Source organism: Anabrus simplex, chromosome 5 (genome assembly GCF_040414725.1).
Source record: "Anabrus simplex isolate iqAnaSimp1 chromosome 5, ASM4041472v1, whole genome shotgun sequence".
Lineage (NCBI taxonomy): Eukaryota > Metazoa > Arthropoda > Insecta > Orthoptera > Tettigoniidae > Anabrus > Anabrus simplex.
In genome coordinates, this window is record NC_090269.1 from 237,660,287 (window position 1) to 237,685,416 (window position 25,130).

General features: G+C 41.8%; 1 protein-coding gene across 1 annotated transcript in view; it reads right to left on the minus strand.

The window, feature by feature from the left end:
• Positions 1-22,735: 22,735 nt before the first annotated feature.
• Positions 22,736-25,130, minus strand: part of LOC136874465 (toll-like receptor 2 type-2) — an 88,306-nt gene continuing 85,911 nt past the window's right edge. The window contains exon 3 of the mRNA XM_067148095.2: positions 22,736-23,079. Coding sequence (XP_067004196.2) covers positions 22,804-23,079 — 276 coding nt within the window. The 3' untranslated portion in view covers positions 22,736-22,803. The remainder of the gene's footprint in view (positions 23,080-25,130) is intronic.

Below are 25,130 nucleotides of genomic sequence, written 5' to 3' on the forward strand. Positions count from 1 at the left end.
TCCATTCTCTGTCAACCATTTGCCACAGTTGGTCGTCCGTACGAGGCTGGGGCAGAGTTTGCAAACGGCGTCCAATGAGATCCCACACGTGTTCGATTGGTGAGAGATCCGGAGAGTACGCTGGCCACGGAAGCATCTGTACACCTCGTAGAGCCTGTTGGGAGATCCGAGCAGTGTGTGGGCGGGCATTATCCTGCTGAAACAGAGCATTGGGCAGCCCCTGAAGGTACGGGAGTGCCACCGGCCGCAGCACATGCTGCACGTAGCGGTGGGCATTTAACGTGCCTTGAATACGCACTAGAGGTGACGTGGAATCATACGCAATAGCGCCCCAAACCATGATGCCGCGTTGTCTAGCGGTAGGGCGCTCCACAATTACTGCCGGATTTGACCTTTCTCCACGCCGACGCCACACTCGTCTGCGGTGACTATCACTGACAGAACAGAAGCGTGACTCATCGGAGAACACGACGTTCCGCCATTCCCTCATCCAAGTCGCTCTAGCCCGGCACCATGCCAGGCGTGCACGTCTATGCTGTGGAGTCAATGGTAGTCTTCTGAGCGGACGCCGGGAGTGCAGGCCTCCTTCAACCAATCGACGGGAAATTGTTCTGGTCGATATTGGAACAGCCAGGGTGTCTTGCACGTGCTGAAGAATGGCGGTTGACGTGGCGTGCGGGGCTGCCACCGCTTGGCGGCGGATGCGCCGATCCTCGCGTGCTGACGTCACTCGGGCTGCGCCTGGACCCCTCGCACGTGCCATATGTCCCTGCGCCAACCATCTTCGCCACAGGCGCTGCACCGTGGATACATCCCTATGGGTATCGGCTGCGATTTGACGAAGCGACCAACCTGCCCTTCTCAGCCCGATCACCATACCCCTCGTAAAGTCGTCTGTCTGCTGGAAATGCCTCCGTTGACGGCGGCGTGGCATTCTTAGCTATACACGTGTCCTGTGGCACACGACAACACGTTCTACAATGACTGTCGGCTGAGAAATCACGGTACGAAGTGGGCCATTCGCCAACGCCGTGTCCCATTTATCGTTCGCTACGTGCGCAGCACAGCGGCGCATTTCACATCATGAGCATACCTCAGTGACGTCAGTCTACCCTGCAATTGGCATAAAGTTCTGATCACTCCTTCTTGGTGTTGCATTTGCTCTGTCAGTCAGTGTAATATTAGTTTCTGTGTTGTTCCCCACATAGTTGATTTTAATTCCACATCAGCATCAATGCCAGACTTGCTAAGTCTGTACACCCTAAAAACCTCAAGTTGCCTATTATCTTTAGAAATAAGTCATACACCAAGAATTTCATGTATATCATCCTTAACTTATTTGTAGCTTACAAATTCTTCTTTCACTGGTATGAGTACTCAGCCTTGATTCAATTCCTATTACAATATCTGGTGATGTAGGCCTAACAATACCGGTACTGTACCGGTATTTCTCCGAATCCAAGACGAACCCCCTCCCCTTTTCCCTTAAAAACACCGTAAATCAGGTTTAAAAAAGTGATTTGCAAAATCATATGTTGTACATTACTCATTTTTAGACTATGTCTTCACGCCAACGCCGAAAATTAGCTTTAGTTATGCCGGCTTTTTTTGTGCGGTTGCACAATTATTCTTTATTTCCGCGGGTTTAATATTCATAAACTTAAAATTGGCATCATAATATCAAAGAGAACCCACTGAAAATTTGCCGACAATACCTGATCCATGCGGCTCAACAGTGCGACAATCCATCCGGAAAATATTCCTGTTGTCTATAAAACTGCTACTTTTACTCGGCGTCAGGTTCAACCAGCTTGTCGCTACGCGCACGTCTCGCTTGCCGGGTTCGGCCGACTTCAGCGGCTAGCGATGAACGCTATAGACCTAATAAAGGCGCGGACGTTGGTTTATTGCGCCGTGGTATGGCCATTCCGCCCTTGCGTTTTCCTCGTACATACTTCACAATTACATCTTCCACTTCTTTAAAGCGTCCCTGTTGCATTTTTCAGCGATCTTTGTTTTCACGCTAACGCCGAAAATTGGCTTTAGTTAGGCCTATGCCTTATTTTCTTGCGGCTGCACAATTATTCATTTCCGCGTGTTTCATAATCATTAACTTAAAACTGGCATAATATCGACAAGGACCTGTTGAAAATTTGCTGGCAATACCTGTTCTACGTATCTTTACAATACGATGACTCAGCACAAAAATATTCCTGCTGTCTATAAACCTTAATTTTACTAAGCGTCAGGTGCAGAAGACGCGTTATAACTCTGCCACTAAGTAGCCGTGGCCTTTCTAAGAATTCGAAGGCTCGCATGTTTTGATGCAGTTGTGCTGATTTGAGAAACGTTTTTGCAGAGGCTAATAGAATGTCATTCTCTCTTCACTAATTCTCGAGATCCAGTGATGTTATACAGAGGCATTGTACAACCGGTTGGCGCGGCTAGCGATGTATAATAAAGAGGCGGACGTTGATTGTCAACGAATTTCGTGTGCGCGCGCGCGGGCGGTGAAAAATAGCAGCTTGGTAGTTACAGTGGTTGCTGCCAGTGTGGTTCATTATCGTAAGGTTGCGAATACAAGATGACCCTTGATTTTTCACATGAGTTTCTGGGAAAAAGACGTCGTCTTGGATTTGGAGAAATACGGTATATCTATTAAATCACTTAATTCTATTCCTTTCTTTACAATATACTTCTACAGTTCAACACTACCGTAACAACTTTATGTTCATCCTTACTTAATTTCCTGTTTGTCCTCATTGCCGATGACGTCTTCTTGGCAAATGCACAAAGTGAAAACATCGAAGTACAAACACGACAAAGGAATGTTTGGCTCAACCAATTCGGACTTCACCTAAATACCAAGAAGACGGAATATATGTAATGTGGATGCCAGACCGTTGGAACCATCAGAATCGGTGGATAAGATCTGAAGAAAGTGGCACACTTTAAGTGCCTTAGCTCCCTTGTATGGAGGCTGATAACCTAGATGTTAGGCCCGTTTAAACAACAAGCAATATCATCATCCCTTATATGCAGTGCTGCGATAGTGTTCCAGATACTTGTGCACGTGTAAACACAACTTGGATGAAGTGGCGCCAGGTGACTGGGGTCCTGTGTGACCGATGAATGCCCCTATGTCTTCAGTCAAAGATCTACAGAACTATAGTGTACCCAGTCACCCTCTATGGGTCAGACTGTTGGCCGGCAACAGCAAAGCACGAGCGAATGCTCACTCGGTGTCTTGGACTAACGTGATTCGACCATGCCATGAACAATGACGTTTGACAAAGACTGGGAGTTCCGCCAACTGGGGTAAAGCTGTGCGAAACCAGGCTTAGTGGTGGTGGTAGAAAGTACAACTAGGCAACTATCCTCTATGAACACTAATCAGAGTGGAAAACTGGAAGGGATCTGACACTTGGAAAAATGAAGGTATCGGCCAAAGAAAGGCAAGGGTCACGAAGGGCGTGATAATGAACGACTTCCTAGGGTTCGGAAAAGAACAAGAGTTGAACAAGGGAGGTCGGATAGGATAGGTGAAAATGAGGAGCCTGGCACAAGTAAGTGGAAGCAATGCCAGGACTCAGCTGAGGGCCCCATGAACGCCAAGCCATGCTCCCAAGGTAAGAGCCCCTGGGGTCCCTTTTAGTCGCCTCTTACGACAGGAAGGGGATACCGTGGGCGTTGTTCTACCACCGCCACCCACAGGGGGAGAAACCAGGTTTAGATTGTATGGACACATGGCACGCTGCAATCAATCAATCAATCAATCAATCAATCAATCAATCAATCAATCAATCAATCAATCAATCAATCAATCAATCAATCAATCAATCAATCAATCAATCAATCAATCAATCAATCAATCAATCAATCAATCAATCAATCAATCAATCAATACTGATCTGCATTTAGGGCAGTCGCCCAGGTGGCAGATTCCCTATTTGTTGTTTTCCTAGCCTTTTCCTAAATGATTTCAAAGAAATTGGAAATTTATTGAACATCTCTCTTGGTAAGTTATTCCAATCCCTAACTCCCCTTCCTATAAACGAATATTTGCCCCAGTTTGTCCTCTTGAATTCCAACTTTATCTTCATATTGTGATCTTTCCTACTTTTATAAACGCCATTCAAACTTATTCGTCTACTAATGTCATTCCACGCCATCTCTCCGCTGACAGCCCGGAACATACCACTTAGTCGAGCAGCTCTTCTTCTTTCTCTCATTTCTTCCCAACCCAAACATTGCAACATTTTTGTAACGTTACTCTTTTGTCGGAAATCGGCCAGAACAAATCGAGCTGCTTTTCTTTGGATTTTTCCAGTTCTTGAATCAGGTAATCCTGGTGAGGGTCCCATACACTGAAACCATACTCTAGTTGGGGTCTTACCAGAGACTTATATGCCCTCTCCTTTACATCCTTACTACAACCCCTAAACACCCTCATAACCATGTGCAGAGATCTGTACCCTTCATTTACAATCCCATTTATGTGATTACCCCAATGAAGATCTTTCCTTATATTAACACCTAGATACTTACAATGATCCCCAAAAGGAACTTTCACCCCATCAACGCAGTAATTAAAACTGAGAGGACTTTTCCTACTTGTGAAACTCACAACCTGACTTTTAACCCCGTTTATCATCATACCATTGCCTACTGTCCATCTCACAACATTTTCGAGGTCACGTTGCAGTTGCTCACAATCTTGTAACTTATTTATCACTCTATAGAGAATAACATCATCCGCAGTGGCAAGGACACCCATGTGCCTTGACCCTGGTGGACGGAAGGCGAGTGGTAGACCCAAGATGCGGTGGATAGATTGTATCAGGGAGGACATGGAGTATGTGGGCGTCACCCATGAGGATGCCTTGGGTCAGGCTACACGGAGACGGATGTGCCGACAAGCGGTCTCCGCCACAGTCCGAGAATAATGCTAGGAATAAAATAAGAATTTCCAACAACCACTATAAATGCCTACTTCATAGGTTATGTTCCATTCGGTTAGACTTACTTTGTTTAGGTAGGTTAGGTTTTGTCACACAGATTAGACTTTAGGATAATTCACAGTAAATTGTTTCAAAATTGCATTTATGTGACTTCACACAAAACACGTCGTCCAGCTCCAAGATATCATAATGTAAAGCCTATCGTTTTTTCAGATCTAGTACATTTTCGAAACATAGCTAGTCCTACCCAATCAGTCTTCAGCAAACTTAAAACAAGGGGAAACATTTTCATTCCTCCTTAGGTCTGAAATCTGGGAATTTCAAGTAGGCTACTCTATGGTCAGACAAACAAGACCTCTTATTTTACTTGCAAGATTTATTAACATTACCTTGCAGGCTTGTAAAATGTATACCTACTATTTTTTTGAGGAAAGTCGATAAAAATAGCTGTTCATATTAGTAGGAGGAATATAAGTACCTATACCGCAATGTTAATAAGAGGAAGATGACACTTCAGATTTCTATCAAGTATGATCTCCGAACACTGCATGGTTATTGAATGAGGAGCTCTCCGAGGATAACAAAGGAATGTCTTCGCATACCACCATTTTCTTCTTCGTGTTTGATTGGACATTGGACTTTGGTCTCTGACAAAGGCTTTAATTTAGTAGTCTATCTCTACACCACTGCCTTCATGATGTAGGTATTATCGTGCCTTCGTTATACACTCACAAGGCCGTGAAATGAAGGTCTTTTCAAGCCAAAAAATGCGGGCACAGCTGTCCCGCCTTTCTTCCGCTAGATGGCAGGTTGTAGACCTGTCCTTGTCCCTTGCCGCGAATTAACATTGTGAAGATTTTTTTCAGTCAGTCAATACTGATCTGCATTTAGGGCAGTCGCCCAGGTGGCAGATTCCCTATCTGTTGTTTTCCTAGCCTTTTCTTAAATGATTTCAACGACAATGGAAATTTATCGAACATCTCCTTTGGTAAGTTATTCCAATCCCTAACTCCCCTTCCTATAAATGAATATTTGCCCCAATTTTTCCTCTTGTATTCCAACTTTATCTTCATATTGTGATCTTTCCTACTTTTAAAGACGCCACTCAAACTTATTCGTCTACTAATGTCATTCCACGCTATTTTTCCGCTGACAGCTCGGAACATACCACTCAGTCGAGCAGCTCGTCTCCTTTCTCCCAGTTCTTCCCAGCCCAAACTTTGCAACATTTTTGTAACGTTACTCTTTTGTCGGAAATCACCCAGAACAAATCGAGCTGCTTTTCTTTGGATTTTTTTTCCGGTTCTTGAATCAAGTAATCCTGGTGAGGGTCCCATACACTGGAACCATACTCTGGTTGGGGTCTTACCAGAGACTTATAAGCCCTCTCCTTTACATCCTTACCACAACCCCTAAACACCCTCATAACCATGTGCATAGATCTGTATCCTTTATTTACATTCCCATGTATGTGATTACCCAAATGAAGATCTTACCTTATATTAACACCCAGATACTTACAATGATCCCCAAAAGGAACTTTCACCCCATCAACGCAGTATTTAAAACTCAGAGGACTTTTCCTATTTGTGAAACTCAGAACCTGACTTTTAACCCCGTTTATCATCATACCATTGCCTACTGTCCATCTCACAACATTATCGAGGTCATTTTGCAGTTGGTTTATTGTTTATTATTCTATAGAGAATAACATCATCCGCAAAAAGCATTAGTTTTGTCCTTCCGGTATTCTAAAATGTAAAGATCTAGTATTAGTTAATTCCTTCAATGCCTTGTGATCTCTGTGCAAATCACAATACCGGTACACATAAGGGAGAGAGAGCAGCAACAACTATCAGAGCAATATATGAAATTAAAGACCTCCACAAACTCTCTATAAGAGCAACACTAAAACTATTTCACTCTGCAATCAGTCCTATTGCTACCTATGTTATCGAAGTTATTTGGTAAAAATGTCTTTAGCCTATCTAAGAACTTCAGAGAAAACAAAGGCAAGATTCCTAAAGCGAATATTATGCGCATCTATGACACGAAATCGAGATTAGTGTACGCGCTCTGCACAGAACCGTTCTTTGTAGAGGATAAAGGAAGGATGAAACAGGACCGTAGAATGGGGTGAATAGGAATGATTTTTTGAGATATTTTCATATGCCATCTCACTGATATAATTATATTAAGCATTTTATACTGGAAGATTTGCTACTGCTTTTGATCTTCATAATGAAGTACTTTTATAACAATTCTGCAGCACAGTTTCAAATCTATTTACATAAATATCAGCATTCCTATTCACCCCGATAGCGGGGTGAATAGGAACGTAAATGTATACCTGTGCAAAATTCTATTCTACCTCTACAATAGGTGAAAAGGAACAACATACACGTGCCATAAGGTATGCTTAAGGAACAAAGATTGTTTAATGACTAATAGGTGCAGAAAATCAAAAATAACTAGCACTAATTTACAAACACTAAGATACAAATTTGAAGTTGAGCAAAACTTTTTGAACGACTGATAAGGAAAGTCTTCCAGTGTTAACATTACCATAAGTTGAAGTCAACAGAATGGAATTTTAACAGCCCTCTTCTTTCCGCTGTGGGGGATCCTCAACACCAATTATAGCTCCCAAATTCAGCATGCAAATGTCAGCCATGTCAGGCCATTTGAACTGCTTACCACCATCAATTTTCGTTGGGAGGTGTTTAGTGAACTTTACCTTTACTTCATCAGCAGAAACAATGTCAACAACACTTCCAATAAACAAAGTCCGTTTGGAGGATGTTTGTTTAGCTATCACTTGAAGTGAAAAATCTGCAACAACCCAATCACCAGACTGAATGTCTTGTTTCCTGTAAACACCAGCGAGCTTTTCTCCATTTACGCAAACTTCATCAACATATCTGGTTCGTTTGTCATACCTGGATGGTTCCCTTCTGTTGGTATCAGTAATTAATGGTCTCTTGCATGCCTTTCTTTCACTCCTTTTGGCACTGCACGTATCAATACCTTCTCCACTGCTTACAGAAGTGTCATCATCCTTAGAATGAATGTCTGTTCCCTTTATACTCTTACCCGGGACAACATTAAGTTTTCACCGTCGAATAGGTGTTTTTGGCTGGTCATTGTAGTGCAGTTCATGAAGAACGGACAGGATTGAATCATCAGCTACCTGACAGTCGGCATGGGTGTTATCATTGCCAGAGCTCGCAGTGTGGTCTGGCTCTTTAACTGTCAGCATTAGTGCTTGGAAGGCGTTCTAGCACTTTTTCACGATTCAGAGGATAAATGCCACATTTCTCAAAGCCAGATTGAATATTCTTCTCCTAGTTTTCCTTTATAACACCCATGAGTTTGTATAGAAGATGAGGGAATACTGCCTTTGGGGCACAAGTTGCTGAGTGCCCTTCCTTTTTCTTCCATTCTAGAAGAATTTTCCGCCAGGATACCTTCAGTGGGTGGAAGAAGGCGACGTCAAGTGGCTGTGTGAGATGAGTAGAATTTTTTGGAAGGAAAACAAACTCAATCTCATATTTCTCACACATCCTAATAATAATATAAATTAATATTCCCCATTAAAGAGGTCGTTAAAGAAAATAACAACATATTTAATTAAAGCGCACAATAGGGAACATGCATGATCCGGGGTTTTAATTAAAAATATGATAATCTGATACAAAATTGCATGCAGAATTCAAAAATGTGATCAGAATGTACAAATAATAACTCCAAACATGATAAAAATCTACGAAACTGTCACGTCACGCAAGTACGCGATCTCATTGGCCTGACGTCATCGTACAGGTTGACTGAATTAGCAGACGAAATAACACGTAGTGTGCTGTGAGAAGCAGGATACACTTCGCGTATTTCTACTTTACGTTAGTGTCTAGTATGGTTAAATTCGAGGTCTATACATTGGATAATAATCTCAGTGGTATATTTTAGACTTAAAATGAATCCTGCGCAGACAGTAAGGCAGAAAACTTATAAATGGTGTAGAGTTCCGATGTGCTATTGCACATCCCAAACAAATTGTTTATAAACGTTCCAAAGACGCTAAAACTAGGGAGAAATGGATTTTGGCGAGCTGGAGAAATGCTGGTGATATATCGGAAAAGTCTACAGTTTATTTTTTTGAAGATTTTAACGTAAGATGAATTTGTTTGAATTTTCAAATCACTTTTCCATGTCAGCTGTTCTAGTGGTAAAACTTTAAATTTTAATGTATGATGCTTTATTTAAATGCTTCAATTACATCTTGGAATATGAAAGTAATAAACGGTGCATTAAATAATGCTGATTATTAAAGTATTCTCCAAACCTAACCTATGTTTTGGGTGATCCATGTCAAGATAATAAATCAAAGGGGTTATGAACCATTTTGACAGCTCTAATTCTACCAATATATCTTGGCATGGGACAGTTATGTATGTCTTTATTGAAGAGCTTAATTGGTAAAGAAATTTAAGGCTATATCTAAATACCCTATAATGTAACAAAGAATAGGCGTGTACGTCATGAAACGAAACGACGTGAATTTAACAAAAGTATAACTCTACACAAAATCAATGCTTGTCTGTTGGAGTCTTATAAGTTAACAATGCTCAATTATGATAATTATCATAATATTAATGAAATAAATAACATAATTGCATACAGGTGAAAATAGTGATGTAGGTGTTTAAAATATAATCCAACTTAGCCTAAGTTTTAGGTTATACAAGCCAAGTCAATAAACCGAAGGGTAAAAATACCGCGCGAGTTGGCCGTGCGGTTAGGAGCGCGAAGCTGTGAGCTCGCATCCGGGAGATAGTGGGTTTTGAATCCCACTGCCGGCAGCCCTGAAGATGGTTTTCCGTGGTTTCCCATTTTCACACCAGGCAAATGCTGAGGCTGTACCTAAGGCCACGGCCGCTTTGTTCCCATTCCTAGGCCTTTCCTGTCCCATCGTCGCCATAAGACCTATATGTGACGGTGTGACGTAAAGCAAACAACAACAAAATAAAAAAATTAAAGTCACAGCACCCAAAGACATTCCTGTATTGAGCGACTAAAATGTCACCAGGACACTTTTCTTTCCTGATATGCTCAGCTTGTTAAAAGCCAAATGTAATTAATGTTACTGGCTTCACGCCCCGCTAACTACTTCTACGATTTTCGGAGACGCCGATGTGCAGGAATTTAGTCCTGCAGGAGTTATTTTACGTGCCAGTAAATCTACCGACACGAGGCTGACGTATTTGAGCACCTTCAACTACCACCGGACTGAACCAGGATCGAACCTGCCAAGTTGGTGTCAGAAGGCCAGCACCTCAACAGTCTGAACCACTCAGCCCGACTTGTGAAAACTAGATGAAGTCATATTTACCTTTATCATGTTTAACTTTTTCCCTCCACAAAGATATTTAATTATCTTTCATGGGCCCCGGAAGTGGGTAGGCCAGTTGTCCCAACCATAAATATATATATTTTTTGGGAATGATAGATTACAGCCCTATAGTACTATGATCTTTCTTTCTTTCTTTCCTTCTTTCTTTCTTTCTTAATCAGCTTATCCTTCAGGGTTGGTTTTCTCTCGGACTCAGCGAGGGATTTCACCTCTACCACTTCCAGGGCAGTGTCCTGGAACGTGAGACTTTGAGTATGGTGATGAAACTGGTGAGGAGGGCCATTACCTCTCCCAGGAGGCCTCACCTGTTATGCTCAACAGGGGCCTTTGGAGGATGGGAGGATCGGAAGGGATAGACAAGGAAGAGGGAAGGAAACGGCCGTGGCCTTAGGTGCCTGGAGGAGAAGTAGGAAAATACGAAAAACCACTTCGAGGATGGCTGAGGTGGGATTCGAAACCCTTCTACTCAGTTGACCTCCCGAGGCTGAGTAGACCCCGTTCCAGCCCTCGTACTATTTGTTTTCAACTTTCATGGCAGAGCCGGGAATCGAAACCGGGCCTCCGGGAGTGGCACACATTAACCACTACACCACAGAAGCGGACTAGTACTATAATGCTACCTATATGTTTATGTTAGTGCTGAAATCCGATTTCTTACTTTACTAATGCTGAAAGCCCGAAAATGTAATGTTATTCTTTAATAGGGGAATCAGTCTAGAAGGAAATGTTGAAAGTGATGTGATATCTATCCAGATTCGTTGTTATCCTTATACTATGGGTTACAGTACATTGCACGTATATAAAAGACGCCACTTACAAACTTGCTTTTTATCCGCGAATTTCTGCGGCCACAAAAGTCACTATTTTTCAAGAATGATGACATCTACACATGATAGATTGTCTGATTGTGCTGTTTTGAACCTTTCTTCTGTCATTTTGAAGTTATTCGCGATCATGAATAATAAACAATCGGCTTTTAGCAACGGCTGATGCACAACGGCTGGTAGAGCTCCATGCGGTCCTGGATCGTGACGTCACAGCGCGCCGCTTACGTCAGAGGCCGTTTCACTCGCCTTGCGGAAAGGCACTATTAAATATTTTTTTAATGGTAGAAAACAAGGCAACATACCACAATGTAATACGTTTACATACTATTTCATTGGTGTACTTTTCAAAAAAAATATTTTTGAAAATGATGCATGTTCCCAATTGTTCCCATTCACCCCATAAGTTATAAAATTTGGAATTTCCTGATAATACACACAGGAAATAGTTAATAAGCAAATTTCAGAGAAAAAACAAATATGGGTTGTTATCTAGATACATGATATTGTATAATGAATACTAAATCAATTACCTAATATCAAAAATTTCAAAGTACCAGAAGAAGATTTTCCACAAAGAAAAACAAGTCATAATTCCGCAGAAAAAAAAATTAGCAGACAAATCTAAGATCAATATAGGAATTATCGGGAAAACAAGTGAATGTTAACAGCAACATAAGTGCAGCCAAAAATTGAAAAGATAAAATTTGTAATTGTTATATTTACACTTTGATGCGTAAAAATAAAAAATAGAAGAAAATCATTCCTATTCACCCCTGCATCCCTATTGACCCCGTTCTACGGGACCTATTATGGCCTGAATTCTACGCCACAGACGCTATGTTAAAGCAGAAATGAGCTGAAGCAAATTAAGAAGTACGATATTCAGTCATTTACGAAGGAAAATGGATTTAATGACATGATGGATGGGTGATCATGCTTGTACCATGGAAACAACATTGAAAACTGGCATGATAAATAGGCCTAGATACGTCGACTACAAGTAATGCAGAAAGGAAGACGTTCAAGCCATTAGATGCCATCAAGCAGCAACGTGCCGAGGTAGAGATGCAGAAAATTAACTCAAATTTTCTACCCAAAGTTATTTTAGAATTACTTGACTTATCACTAGAAGGAATGTTGTTCATATATCAGCCAGACATAGATTTATTTTCTCGTATAAGACGTCTAAAGTAAATAATCCTTTACTTGTCTTTTTCAGAATGCCCAGTCTCAATAGAACTGACATCATTGGCTATGGTACGTGCATGGGTAGGCTACTTGGTCGAATTGCTGGGGACAACGCACAGTATTCGTTCTGTCTAGAGCAGGCTCGGCAAACTTGCTGGCGTGAGATGTAAGAGAGACCGTGTGATGTCGGAGAGACCATGTGACGTAAGAGCGGAGAAGGAGGGGAGCCGCTGTCATAGACTGGAGACGAAGAGACAGCCTCGCTTTGTAGTAAACACATGAAGTGCCATACATGCTGCTGGCTACGGCTTTTATAGACACTTTTCACAACATGCCACACAAATCCTTCTTGTTAACAAATTATCTCTTAGTTCTCTATCACAGTGTAAATCTAATAACTGTAACTGTAGGTCTAGATCAACGTTATCTACAACTGAAAATGGCGTGGTTAAAAGTTTGTTTCACGCTGCAGATTATGATCAGTATCAAGGCGAGTAAAGGGTACGTGTAATTACAGAACTAAAAGGTAAAATAAATAACCATGTCGAGCATTCGATCAGTGAGTCAGCAGTTCGAATGAGTTATAAAATTTCATATTTAATTACAAAGAAACTTAAACCGTTCAGTGGTGGTGAATTCGTAAAGGAATGTTTTTCTAGCAGGTGAGAAGTTTTGTCTAAATATCATTCAAGAGTTCGAAGCTACCAGCTTGTCTGTGCACACAGTGTCGACAAATATTCAAGACCTATCTGATGATGTCCACCTACAATTATCAGAACTGACAAAAAGCTTCCGGGCATACTCCTTAGCAATTGACGAGGGCACAGATATTTCTGACACGGCCCAGCTAGCCGTTTTCATACGAGGGGTTGACAAAAACTTTACAATTTGGGAGGAAATACTGAATTTAGTGCCTATGAAGAATACCACGAAAGGCATCGACATTCTCAACTGCATTGTAAGTGTTGTTGAAAATGCTTCTTTGCCATGGAACAAACTAGTTTCAATAGCAACAGATGGTGCACCTTCTATGGTAGGGCGCAATTCTGGAGTAGTTGGGCTCATTATATTAAAAAGAAAGGTTTCCCCAATTGCATAGGTTTGCAGCGGGAATGTTGAGTATATTAGGTTCCACGTATGCCTGTGAACGAATCTTTTCTATTTTAAATCAACAAAACCAAAATATTGAAGCCAGTTGTCAGATCACGATTTGAAGAGTGCTCTTAAACTTAGTCTTTCCTCAAACATTAACTCCAAATATTGCAAAACTAATAAACGAAACAAGACTACAAAAATCAAAGAAACCCACGAGTGGCAACTGAGTATCGATATCATGAGATAAAACGTATGTTTCGAGTTTACAGATTACTCTCTGTACTATTTTTGTTGTAAAACTGTGTTGTTTGTTACTATTAGCACTATTTTTTTCAGTGGGTGATATTGTAAAACACAGCAATTTTGTGTTCAATATCAGTTCCAAGGATTCACCGGAAAAAGTTAGTTTAGTTTGTATATGTAGAAATAAAGTTGCTTTATAACTTTTATGTTAATTCATAACAAAGTTACGTTACAATAAATTATGTGGAGAGAAATATGTACTACACATACCGCATTGTACTACCTGCAGCCCTTGGGCCTCCCTCTACGAATGAAGTTGCAATTCCCCTCGCCCCTCTAGCCTTCACTTCTCAGTTACAGTACTAAGTACTTCGTTTCGCTGCCCGAGCAGAGTGTGTGACGTGTTACCTGACATCACACGTACTCGCAGTTGGCTTGACCCTGGTCTAGAGCAACTTTCGGGAGTCAATACCAACAGTCCTTTGATGTGTCTAATTTAGTCACAATACCGAAGCACATTGCGTTATCCATCGAAAAAGTTCGTTTTCTTTAGAAAAATCTTAAATTCACTTCGCATGCCATACAATATGTCATCATCATCATCATCTGTTTACCCTCCAGGTTCGGTTTTTCCCTCGGACTCAGCGAGGGATCCCACCTCTACCGCCTCAAGGGCAGTGTCCTGGAGCTTCAGACTCTTGGTCTGGGATACAACTGGGGAGAATGGCCAGTACCTCGCCCAGGCGGCCTCACCTGCTATGCTGAACAGGGGCCTTGTGGAGGGATGGGAAGATCGGATGGGATAGGCAAGGAAGAGGGAAGGAAGCGGCCGTGGCCTTAAGTTAGGTACCATCCCGGCATTCGCCTGGAGGTGAAGTGTGAAACCACGGAAAACCACTTCGAGGATGGCTGAGGCGGGAATCGAACCCACCTCTACTCAGTTGACCTCCCGAGGCTGAGTGGACCCCGTTCCAGCCCTCGTACCACTTTTCAAATTTCGTGGCAGAGCCGGGAATCGAACCCGGGCCTCCGGGGGTGGCAGCTAATCACGCTAACCACTACACCACAGAGGCGGACCCATGCAATATGTACAAAATGCAAATATACTTAGGAAATTGAAATTGTTCGTTGTTCCCAAATTCATATAAACATTTGTATGTGAGGAATGTAATCAGGAGCCACTCCCTGATATAATTGTAACGAAGTTCTTCAAACCAATATTTGAAAATCATGCAAGAAATGTTACAGATTACAATGATTTCGTGAAGAATTTCATGACAAAACCTCTGAGTCGGAAAGTGCAAAAATTATGATTTTCATTGTGGAGCAGAGTATTTAGAGGTATTTAACGTTTATTATTAAAGTACCGGTAGTTATTTATTAAAAGTTGCAAGTTAATGTTTTCTTGTTACCATAAGTGTATCATATCTATTAATTTAATTAAAGGGTGATGAATTATGTATCCCCGCCTAATAAAACCCTACGTTTTAACAGGTCTAAACAATGTAATCTAGCGGTGAATTCTCGAACAACGCTGAGCCGCTTCTCAAAACGACTCTTCCACGACCTTGTGAGTGTATAACGTAGGCAACGATACTATACAAGCCGTACTGTAGCTCAGATAGAGGTATGTCAATACAGCTGTACCGGAACCCAGGGTGCGAAATCGCGGGGGGAAGGGAGGGTTTTCCCCTCACCGATGATTTTATCTCAAAGGCCCCCCCCCCATTAAAATTTCCCAGGGGGGAATGTTTCGTTATAAAATGAGGAAAATATAACACATATATTACTGAAATCAATGTATTTTACTGAGCATATTTTCATAAAAAACATCAACAATACTACACATAAGATATAAATAATAGGATTACTGCCAGACCTTGACCAATACAACAATGCAGCGGTAGCAACTCCGAACATGCAATCTACTTTTCATGTTTCATTCTGGCAAGTCCATCTGAAACCCGGGAATAATTTTCCATTGAACATCATTCTTGTTGTAACAACAGAATTCAAACAAAAACATTTTAAATTTACATTTTTAAGGGGGATGGGGTAATTTACTTAGAAGGGAATTATATACCCCTATATACTGTTTGAAATAAACACTAGTAGTTAAGCCCTACGATCCTTCTCCCCCCCACCATTTTTTTCCGATTTCGCACCCTACCGGAACCCATCACATATTCTTGAAATGGAGCAGTGACAGCCTGCTTTAGGAGCTTCTTCTCTACCAGTCTACTGCTACTTTGACAATCTTGTTCGTTATCAACACACTAGCACTGCGACTCGCAGTTTACTGTACGGAGAAGTGCTGAACTGTATGGAGAAGTGTTGTTACTGCTACCAAATACACTATAAATTCTATAGTGTATTTGCTGCTCCCTGTAAATGGTCCAGGACGAAGAACAGGACAAGGACAGGACGGAGATATATCGGTACGGTGTTTATTATTTCGTGTGAACTAAGAAAGGCATACGGTAGTTACTATTTTTATTTATTTAGCGTATGATGCTACAGTTGACAATCGACTATGCACAAGTTCTTAACAGGCACAAAAATGACTCTATATACATAATATATATACATATATTCACACACACACACCCATATATATACATGCTCCACATTAGAAAGGTTAATGTGGGGGTCTTTCAGTCTCTTAGAGACGAATGTCCAGCTCTTCCAGCCAAGAGAGTGCCTCAGGGGTCACTCGGTGAATGTCCTCGATGGAACCAGCAAAAGCTCGCAGAGGGCAGTCCTTCAGAATGTGCAGGATGGTTTGTACTTCAGCACCACAGTCATAAGTTGGAGAGTCTTTCCAGCCCCACTGATGCAGAGCAGAAACACTTCTTCCTACTCCGCAGCGTATCCCGTTGAGTGTGGTCCAGGTGGAGCGAGGAAGGTTGAACCCCAGGCAACTTTGTAGTTGGATCCCTGATGTTGACAATGCCATGAGGGTGTGATTGAGACCATTCGTGTTTCCATACTTCATCAGGATTGAAATGTGAATTAACTAATTCCTTTGCTGTATTCCAGGCAGTTTTCCGTGACTTGAGTCTCATTACGGCATTTTCATCTGTATCCTGATGTATTGGGAGGTAAATGTTCTTCGCTTTCCTGGTCCATAGTCTAACAGGGGCGCTTTGCCGTCTGATGTGAGGAGGCTGAATGTTGCTCAGTAATGGTAATCATTGAATAGGAGTAGAGCGCAATGTACCAGATATAATTCTCATTGTGTGGTGGAGTTGAACATCAACCAGACTAGTGTGGGAGCTATTGGGCCATACAGAGGAGTAATATTCAGCTGGTGAATATACTATTGCTAGAGCAGTTGTTCGTAGTGTGCTTGCCTCTGCGCCCTATGAAGTACCAAAGTACCAGGTAGTCTACCCAGCAAGTTGTTACGGCTTTCAAGCTTAGCAGCCAGTTTCTCAAGATGGCGTCGATAGGTTAAGGACCTGTCTAAAGTTACATCAAGATATTTTGGGTTGGTATTACACTGCAGTGTGTGGTTTCCGAACCTGATCGTAGGTTGATATTTTGCCAGCCTGTTATTTAGGTGGAACGTAGCTACCTCTGTCTTTAGTGGACTAGGTTTCAGGTGCCATTTTTTGAAGTAATCACCCATCTTGTCAAGGTCTTGGGACAGAATGTCTTCTGCCTTATTGAAGTCTGTTGTTTGTATGGTGAGGTTGATATCTGCATAGATGAACTTGGGAGATACAGTTTCTGGGAGATCACAGATGTATAAGTTGAAGAGTATGAGAGACAAGACTGATCCCTGTGGAAAGCCATTGTTAAGTTTATGGAATCTGCTACGTACATGTTCTGTATGAATTTGGAAAAATCTGTTACTGAGCATTTTTTTATCGGGGTGAAAATTTTAAGACATGGTATAGTTCTGATGGGTTTCAGAAGAAGGCCTTATTTCCAAAGGGTGTCATAAGCAGCCGTGAGATCAAGGAACACAGATAGATTTTTCATTTTCCTCTCGAATCCTGCTTCAAGGAAGGAAGTCAAAGCAAGAACCTGATCTCTGCAGTCTCGACCATGCCGGAAACCAGCTTGCTCAAGTGGAATATGGTGTTCAATTGCAGGAGATATTCTATTGAGGATCAGTCTTTCTAGAAGCTTATATGTAACGCTTAGTAGAGATATGGGTCTATAGCTTTGAGGTGATTTGGAATCCTTGCCTGGCTTCAAGATAGCAATAATTTTAGCTTTTTTGAATAGAGCAGACAGGCGACCCGATTGCAGAAGATCACTGAAGAAAGAAGCAAGCCAACGTTTAGTTGTTGGACCACAGTTCTTTATAAGTTCAGGGTATATGCCATCAAGTCCTGAAGCTTTACCATTTGAGTGTGTCCAAACCTTTTTGTACCTCTTCTGGAGAAAATTGACTTGTATACTGGTTATTTGGCTGGGTGTGTTGTTTTCTCTGCCTTAGTTCCGATTGAACCTGCTTGGTGAATTTCTTACAGGGGCGGTGCGTGGTATTGTTGCAGTGTTGCACAACTCCCAATAATTTTACACTTCATTTGCTGTCTTTTCTTCTTCTGGTGTTTTAGTTTAATAAATTTAACATATATTCGAAAACATGATACAGTAAAATCAACCGTCTTTGGTCGTTCGCTGTACTAATGCTTCGTAACGGACCAATAAACGCTGCTGGCTTCGAATCAAACTCAGGGGGTTTGCTTTCCTATGACAACTTCTTAGCGGACAGCGGGGCGCAATGTACCTAAGTAGGGACGAGCCTAAGCCTATAGAGCAGGGCCTCTCAAACACTCAAAATCTCACGCGTGCATATCGAGGCGCAGAGACTCCGTGCACTGTGCACCATTCCGACTCGACTCAACTCGGCTTGACTCGAATGGTTTAGTGTGCTGAGAGCGACGAAGCGTTAGGTGATAGACGGCTTGTTTATCAGTGAAATAGATAAGCGCAAGACGACGACATAATAATGGAGCAACCTGGACTTCCGAAAGTCCATTTCAATCGAACTGGGAACTTTCGTATTTCTTTGTCAGTCGTGACGATAAAGCCAAATGCTTAATCCGTGGGACAATAATTATGTGATAAGTTAATCAAAAATATCTATTTTCCAATACAAAGGCTTTGCTCAAATTCTACGATAATTTTTCGAAGGAAGATTTTCCTTAGCTGCATCGAGAAGCAGCTAAGATTATTTCTATGTTTGGTTCCACATGCATATGTGAAAGGTATTTTTGTCCTGCTTTGACTGGTACGAAAACTAGATTGCGTGCGAGTAGGCCTATTTCTAATGTAATTTAAAGAAGGCTCTCAAACTGCTGTCAGCCGGTCCCTTGTTGCAGGCATAACTGGTATCTTTGCAAAGATAAAGGAAGAGCTAGAGAAGATAAATTGTCTGCTCAAACCAAATTGAAAGAAGAGTGTTTTAACACCGATAACGTTGCCCCATACAACAGTGTCACCGCTCACCGTACATAAACATTTCGCAGTGAGGGGAGGATCAGCGGGGAAGGTGGAGAAGGCGAAGACAGGCCGAACGGGTGAGACAGGTGTAGGGGAAGTGGAGTGGGGCTTTGCCCTCTGGTCAACCTAGTGAAGTTGTCTCCTGCACCTTGAGCCCATGCACTGCACGGCGCATGCACCCCGAGAGGCCCTGCTATAGAGTATCAGGTAGCATGCTCGCCAGTATCGGTCTCAGGAAATTGCACGAGTCTAGCAGGTCCCCTATCGAGAAACAGTTCCAAATGTCCCAGTTAGATAGCACCACTCTGCGGAGATTACTCCATTCCCCCTTTCTCTCCTACCCCAAAGGTAATTTCGTTTCCATTTTTAAAATTTACAATATTTGCTTTACGTTACACCGACGCAGATAGGTCTTACAGCGACGATGTGAATGGAAAGGGCTAGGAGTTAGAAGGAAGCGACCGTGGCCCTAATTAAGGCATAGCCACAGCATTTGCCTGGTGTGAAAATGGGAAACCGCGGAAAACCAGCTTCAGGGCTTCCGACAGTGGTGTTCGAAACTACTGTCCCCCGAATGCAAACTCACCGCTACGCGACCCTAACCGCGTGGCCAACTTGCTAGAAAATTTCTTTTCCACGCCATACTAGACCACTCACACCATTACCAACATCTTGCTTCAATGACAAACAGGAGGGCAAATTTTCAATTCATGTGACGCAACAGTAACTGTTCAGGCTGAGTGGCTCAGACGGTTGAGGTGCTGGTCTTCTGACCGCAACGTGGCAGGTTCAATCCTGCCTCAGTCTGGTGCTATTTGAAGGTGCTCAAATACGTCAGCTTCGTGTCAGTAGATTTACTGGCATGTAAAAGAACTCCTGCGGGACTAAATTTAGGCATCTCGGCGACTCCCAAAGCCGTAAAAATGTCCTTAGTGGGACGTAAAGCCAATATCATTATTAACAAGAGTGGCTGTAGTTATTAGTGTATAATTCGCATTTTATTTCCTGGGTTGTAATTGTCAGATATATTTCAGTTTTAGTTGGAATATAGTTCATTACTTAACGATAGTTGATTTCTTGCACTTACACATTTTGCAATCTATTTATATTTTAGTAAAACATGTTTTATTAAAGAGAGAGAGGGGGGGGGGGGGAATTGTGAACTAAAGACAGAACCCTCCTTAACATCATATGTCAACCAGATCAGAATTCTGTCAAAGAAGATCGAGAAGGAAAATAGGCAAATGCAAGCATCAGTGTTGGGAAGTTTAGAGGGAAAGATTGTTTTTGAAAGTGGTTGTGAAAGTCTTTGAGTACGGGGAGAAAATCCACCCATCAGTGCCCTTGTTAGTGTTAAAAGAATGTTTGGTTTACAATTCAGCTGGTTATATTGTACACCAGGCCCTCAGAATTCTAAAGACTGCTTCCTGTGTTGATGTTATCAAGACATCAGCAGTAACAACTAATTATTTTGCCCTCTTTACAAACTTTCGGGTCTATGGTTCTCAACTGGGACAAAACCTCCTTCAGAGGCATTATTTAATGTCTTGCTTCACACAGAAGAGACAATAAGTGCTCACCTCTCATCTTCCTCTGGTTTCTGGGGTGACCCGTATTATGATTGCTTGGAGAACATGGGGAACATTACAATTCAACCTTCAGGCTTGGGGTGTAATGAACAACATGACATGGAGACTGTACCAAAATTGATCTTTCACTACCGTACATGAATTGTCATTTCTACGTACTTAAAGATGAAGGAACTCCGGAAGGAACTAAGATCAGGGAAAATGTCAAAATCTACCAGGACATTTTCTAAGGTATCGAACTAAAGGTAAGAATTAAAAGACCTCTCAGCTTTACTTACACATGTTATTCTCTTATACATTTGTACATTTTCAATTTTTTGCATGATGGTGAGTTTATGCTGCGCTTAAGATAAGATTGGCTTACATAACCTTGTGGTGTGGTATTTTATTCGTGCCCTGTTGATTTGCATCCAATTTCCTATAATTTCTTACATGCTTTAACATCATCTTTATTCTAACAGCATTGTTTTTGCTTCATAAAATGGAATGACTATGTTATTGTTCTTATTTATCAAGTGAATTCCATCAGCACTTATAGGCCTACTTAGGAGTCAGTTCCCTCAAGAACAAACTTGCCCTACAGATTTGATAATTTGATTTCAGATCACGAGATGGTGATACTTGTTGAACTTCATTTACTATTAATTTGAAACTGTTGATATAATCATCATCGTGATGATGATCATCATAATCACATCATCATCTCAGTTCATGATTTGTTGACACCTGTATACAGTCTTACTGCTGTCCCTGAATTATTGTACTATATGAAGACATTATTTTTCTCTAATGAACTTAGATTAATTAATATCTGTGACTGCTTATGTGTATATGATACATTGTAATAATTATATTTTAGGTTGGTAATTTGCTTACTGGTTCCAAAAATTTTGTATTTAGGCCTACTTTTAGATGACGATTTCATCTTGAATTTATGTTGCCATGTGTGCCTGACAAAACTGGACTAGTACAGGAGACGATTTATTAAACTATAACTGGGCACAATAAGTAAGTGGAAATGTCGAACTTATTAGTGCATAAGAGGTTCTCTTATGGTGTTTTAACATGTAAAACAGGTCGCAAGGGTTTAAAAGTCTCCTAAGTGCTGGTGCTAACTTGAAGCCAAGGTCGGAGCCAGCGCTACGCTGCGGCGGACCATGCGTACTACGCCAGTGATATCACTTATTCCTCTGTTCATTATGCTAGATGTATAACAAAGTATTCTTAAATTATTGCATTTCCTGTGACCTACATGCCACATAACTTTCGTATTTTTCTTTCTTTTTAAACTGTGATAGTTAACGATAGTAAGTTGGATTCTAATTGTCCTTTCTGTTAAAAAGTGCTGAATTCAGTGTTTATCTCATTTATGTGCTTATTAGTTCGAGTACTTTCTTCATAAAACTTTTTTCAATTTCGCAATCGCCGCTGTGAGTGTACGTGTATCATTTCAGCTATAGATTTGAGGAACTATGTTTCCGTATTAATTTCAAATGATGGATGTTATGTCCTTAAAAGATATATGAATTCTGTGTTTAATGATTAAGTGGAGTGTAATTAAAATAACTAACAAGATTAACTCAGGAAACACTCAGCTAACTGTGACCTATAGCACATACAGTAAATAAGACATTTGAATCTGGCGGTAGCACTATCCTCAGGGTGACGTCACGCGCACCAGCCAATGGCGGCGCAGCTCTCCGAAATGGCCTATCTGCTAGTATTCCAGTCAAAGAAGATGTAATAGGGGGCAGATTGGACCTGAGTGCATATATCCCTTGAAGTAGGTATGAGCTTGTAACTGTGGCTAGAGCCTTTTCCGGTTGCTCGCCGTCTCGGGGGAAGCTGAGTGCGTTGTTTTGACAGAGAAGGTGACAAATTTAAGGAGGCAAGGACCATTTGTTGATATAAACAATGTTTTTGATAGACAGTATTTTGTAACATTTGGTTTTTATCATAAATTGACGACGAATTGGTCTTTTGCTAAGTGTCGCCTTGTTCCTTTTGCAGTCTTGTATGGGAATCGATGATCACAATAAAATATCTGCCTCGTCGACCTCTTTAATTCGGTGGGTGACCTGGAAGATGCTCTTTCCCAGCGCTTTCGTCAGCCTCTTGCGGACGTGCTGAAGCGTTCGCTCATTGTTGTCCCGAGGCCATTCCAAGTACGTCCTGGTCGCCATAAGCATCTTGACATGTCGTGGGATCTTACTGTGGTCCAAAGGCTCCAGCTCGATCAGAACCAAGAAGTTGCGAGACTCTTCAAGAAGCCGATTGTTGGCCATGTCGACCTCCCAACGACACCACTAGAAAGAAAGAGACATAGTAAAATTGTGAGGAGGTACAAAGCTTAAATAGGTGTAAGTCTTCTTCCGTAGAAAAAAATGTGTTATGTGGAAAAATTATATATTGCCTTTATTTTTACCCACAGTAGTAGCTTGATCACTAGTCCGACTCGTTGGCTGAATGGTCAGCGTACTGGCCTTCGGTTCTGAGGGTCCCGGGTTCGATTCCCGGCCGGGTCGGGGATTTTAATCGCTTGTGATTAATTCTTCTGGCTCGGGGACTGGGTGTATGTGTCCGTCCCAACACTCTTCTCATCATATTCAGACAACATACTACACTACCAACCACCACAGAAACACGCAATAGCGATTACATCCCTCCATACAGGGTTGGCGTTAGGAAGGGCATCTGGCCGTAAAACAGGGCCAAATCCACATGTGCGACGCAGTTCGCACCCGCGACCCCACAGGTGTGGGAAAAAGCGGTAGAAAAAGAAAAGAAAGAAGAAAGTAGTAGCTTGATCACTACATGAAAACGACAGCTTTTACGGCTAGTGTCACGATGAAGTCCACCTCTGTGGTGTAATGGTTAACGTGATTAGCTGCCACCCCATGAGGCCTGGGTTCGAAATTTTAAAAGCGGTACAAGGGCTGGAAAGGGGTCCACTCAGCCGCAGGAGGTCAACTGAGTAAAGATGGGGAGGGGGTTCGATACCCTCCTCAGCCATCCTCGAAGTGGTTTTCTGTGATTGCCCACTTCTTCTCCAGGCAAATGCCGGAATGGTACGTAATTTAAGGCCACGGCCGCTTATTTTCCTCTTCCTTGTCTATCCCTTTCAATTTTCCCATCCATCCACAAGGCCTCTGTTCAGCATAGCAGGTGAGGCCGCCTGGGTGAGGTACTGGTCATTCTTCCCAGTTGTATTCCCGTGACCCAAAGTCTCCCGCTCCAGGACACTGCCCTTGAGGCGGTAGAGGTTGGATCCCTCGCTGAGTCCGAGGGAAAACCAACCATGGAAGGTAAACAGATTAAGGAAGAAAGAAAGTCATGATGAATGTATCTTCCGAGTTTGTAGACCGTGGTCTAATTCGATTCCTCGCTCCCCAGTATTTCCTGGAAACTGTGTCCGACATTTTCAAGCTTCACGCACTTGGAAGGTCAGTAGTGAGCCAGCAAGCTCGAGAGATTTCATCCACTGGGTGAAAAGTATCGCTACACTCCATGAGATTGATCCACTGAATACATGTAACAGTAATGCAGGGCAAACTTACAGGACATATTCCTCGTACGTAGAAGAATACAATATGTTATGTGGACATTGCTCTGGAAACGCTTTATTTCCATGTTAAAATCCGGCTCCATGGCTAAATGGTTAGCGTGCCGGCCTTTGGTCACAGAGGTCCCGAGTATATGAACTCAAGTGCAAGAACCTAACTGCAATGCCACATATATACCCGTAGGTCAAACGAAACGTCATTTCCATACAAGATGCAAAGAACACAAAAACGCGATCAGATATAATCGGCATTCAGCCTTCAGGGAGCACATATACGACTGTTCACACCATTTCACAGACATCGACACAGATCTAAAAATTTTACACATCGAAAATAAAAGTAAATCTTTGAATATAAAGGAAGCAATCGAAATTTACATAGCAAAAATGCTAATGTAACTGACCTAAATGACAATACACACTTTAAAAAAATCCCCCTCATCGCTCTGTCACATAACATCTGGACAACATTTACTCCTTAAATTAGTTTTTATCATAATAATATTTAATACTTAGTCTCTATTTCAATTCCTTACTTTACTCACCCTAAATAATTAATTTGCATTCATTCATATTACATAAAAGTACATTTAACATGAAGTAGGTTAATAACCTTCTCTCCCCTCTCAAGAGTTGATAGAAGGTTCCACAGCACTCCACTCGCTCCACCCTACTTCCCCCTCCCCTCTCCACGGTACAGTATACTCGAGTTTAACATCTATAGAGCATCCAGAGTTAAGAAAAGACTACAGGCCTTATGGGCCTGCTGCCTTCCACTGTTGCCATACTCGCTCA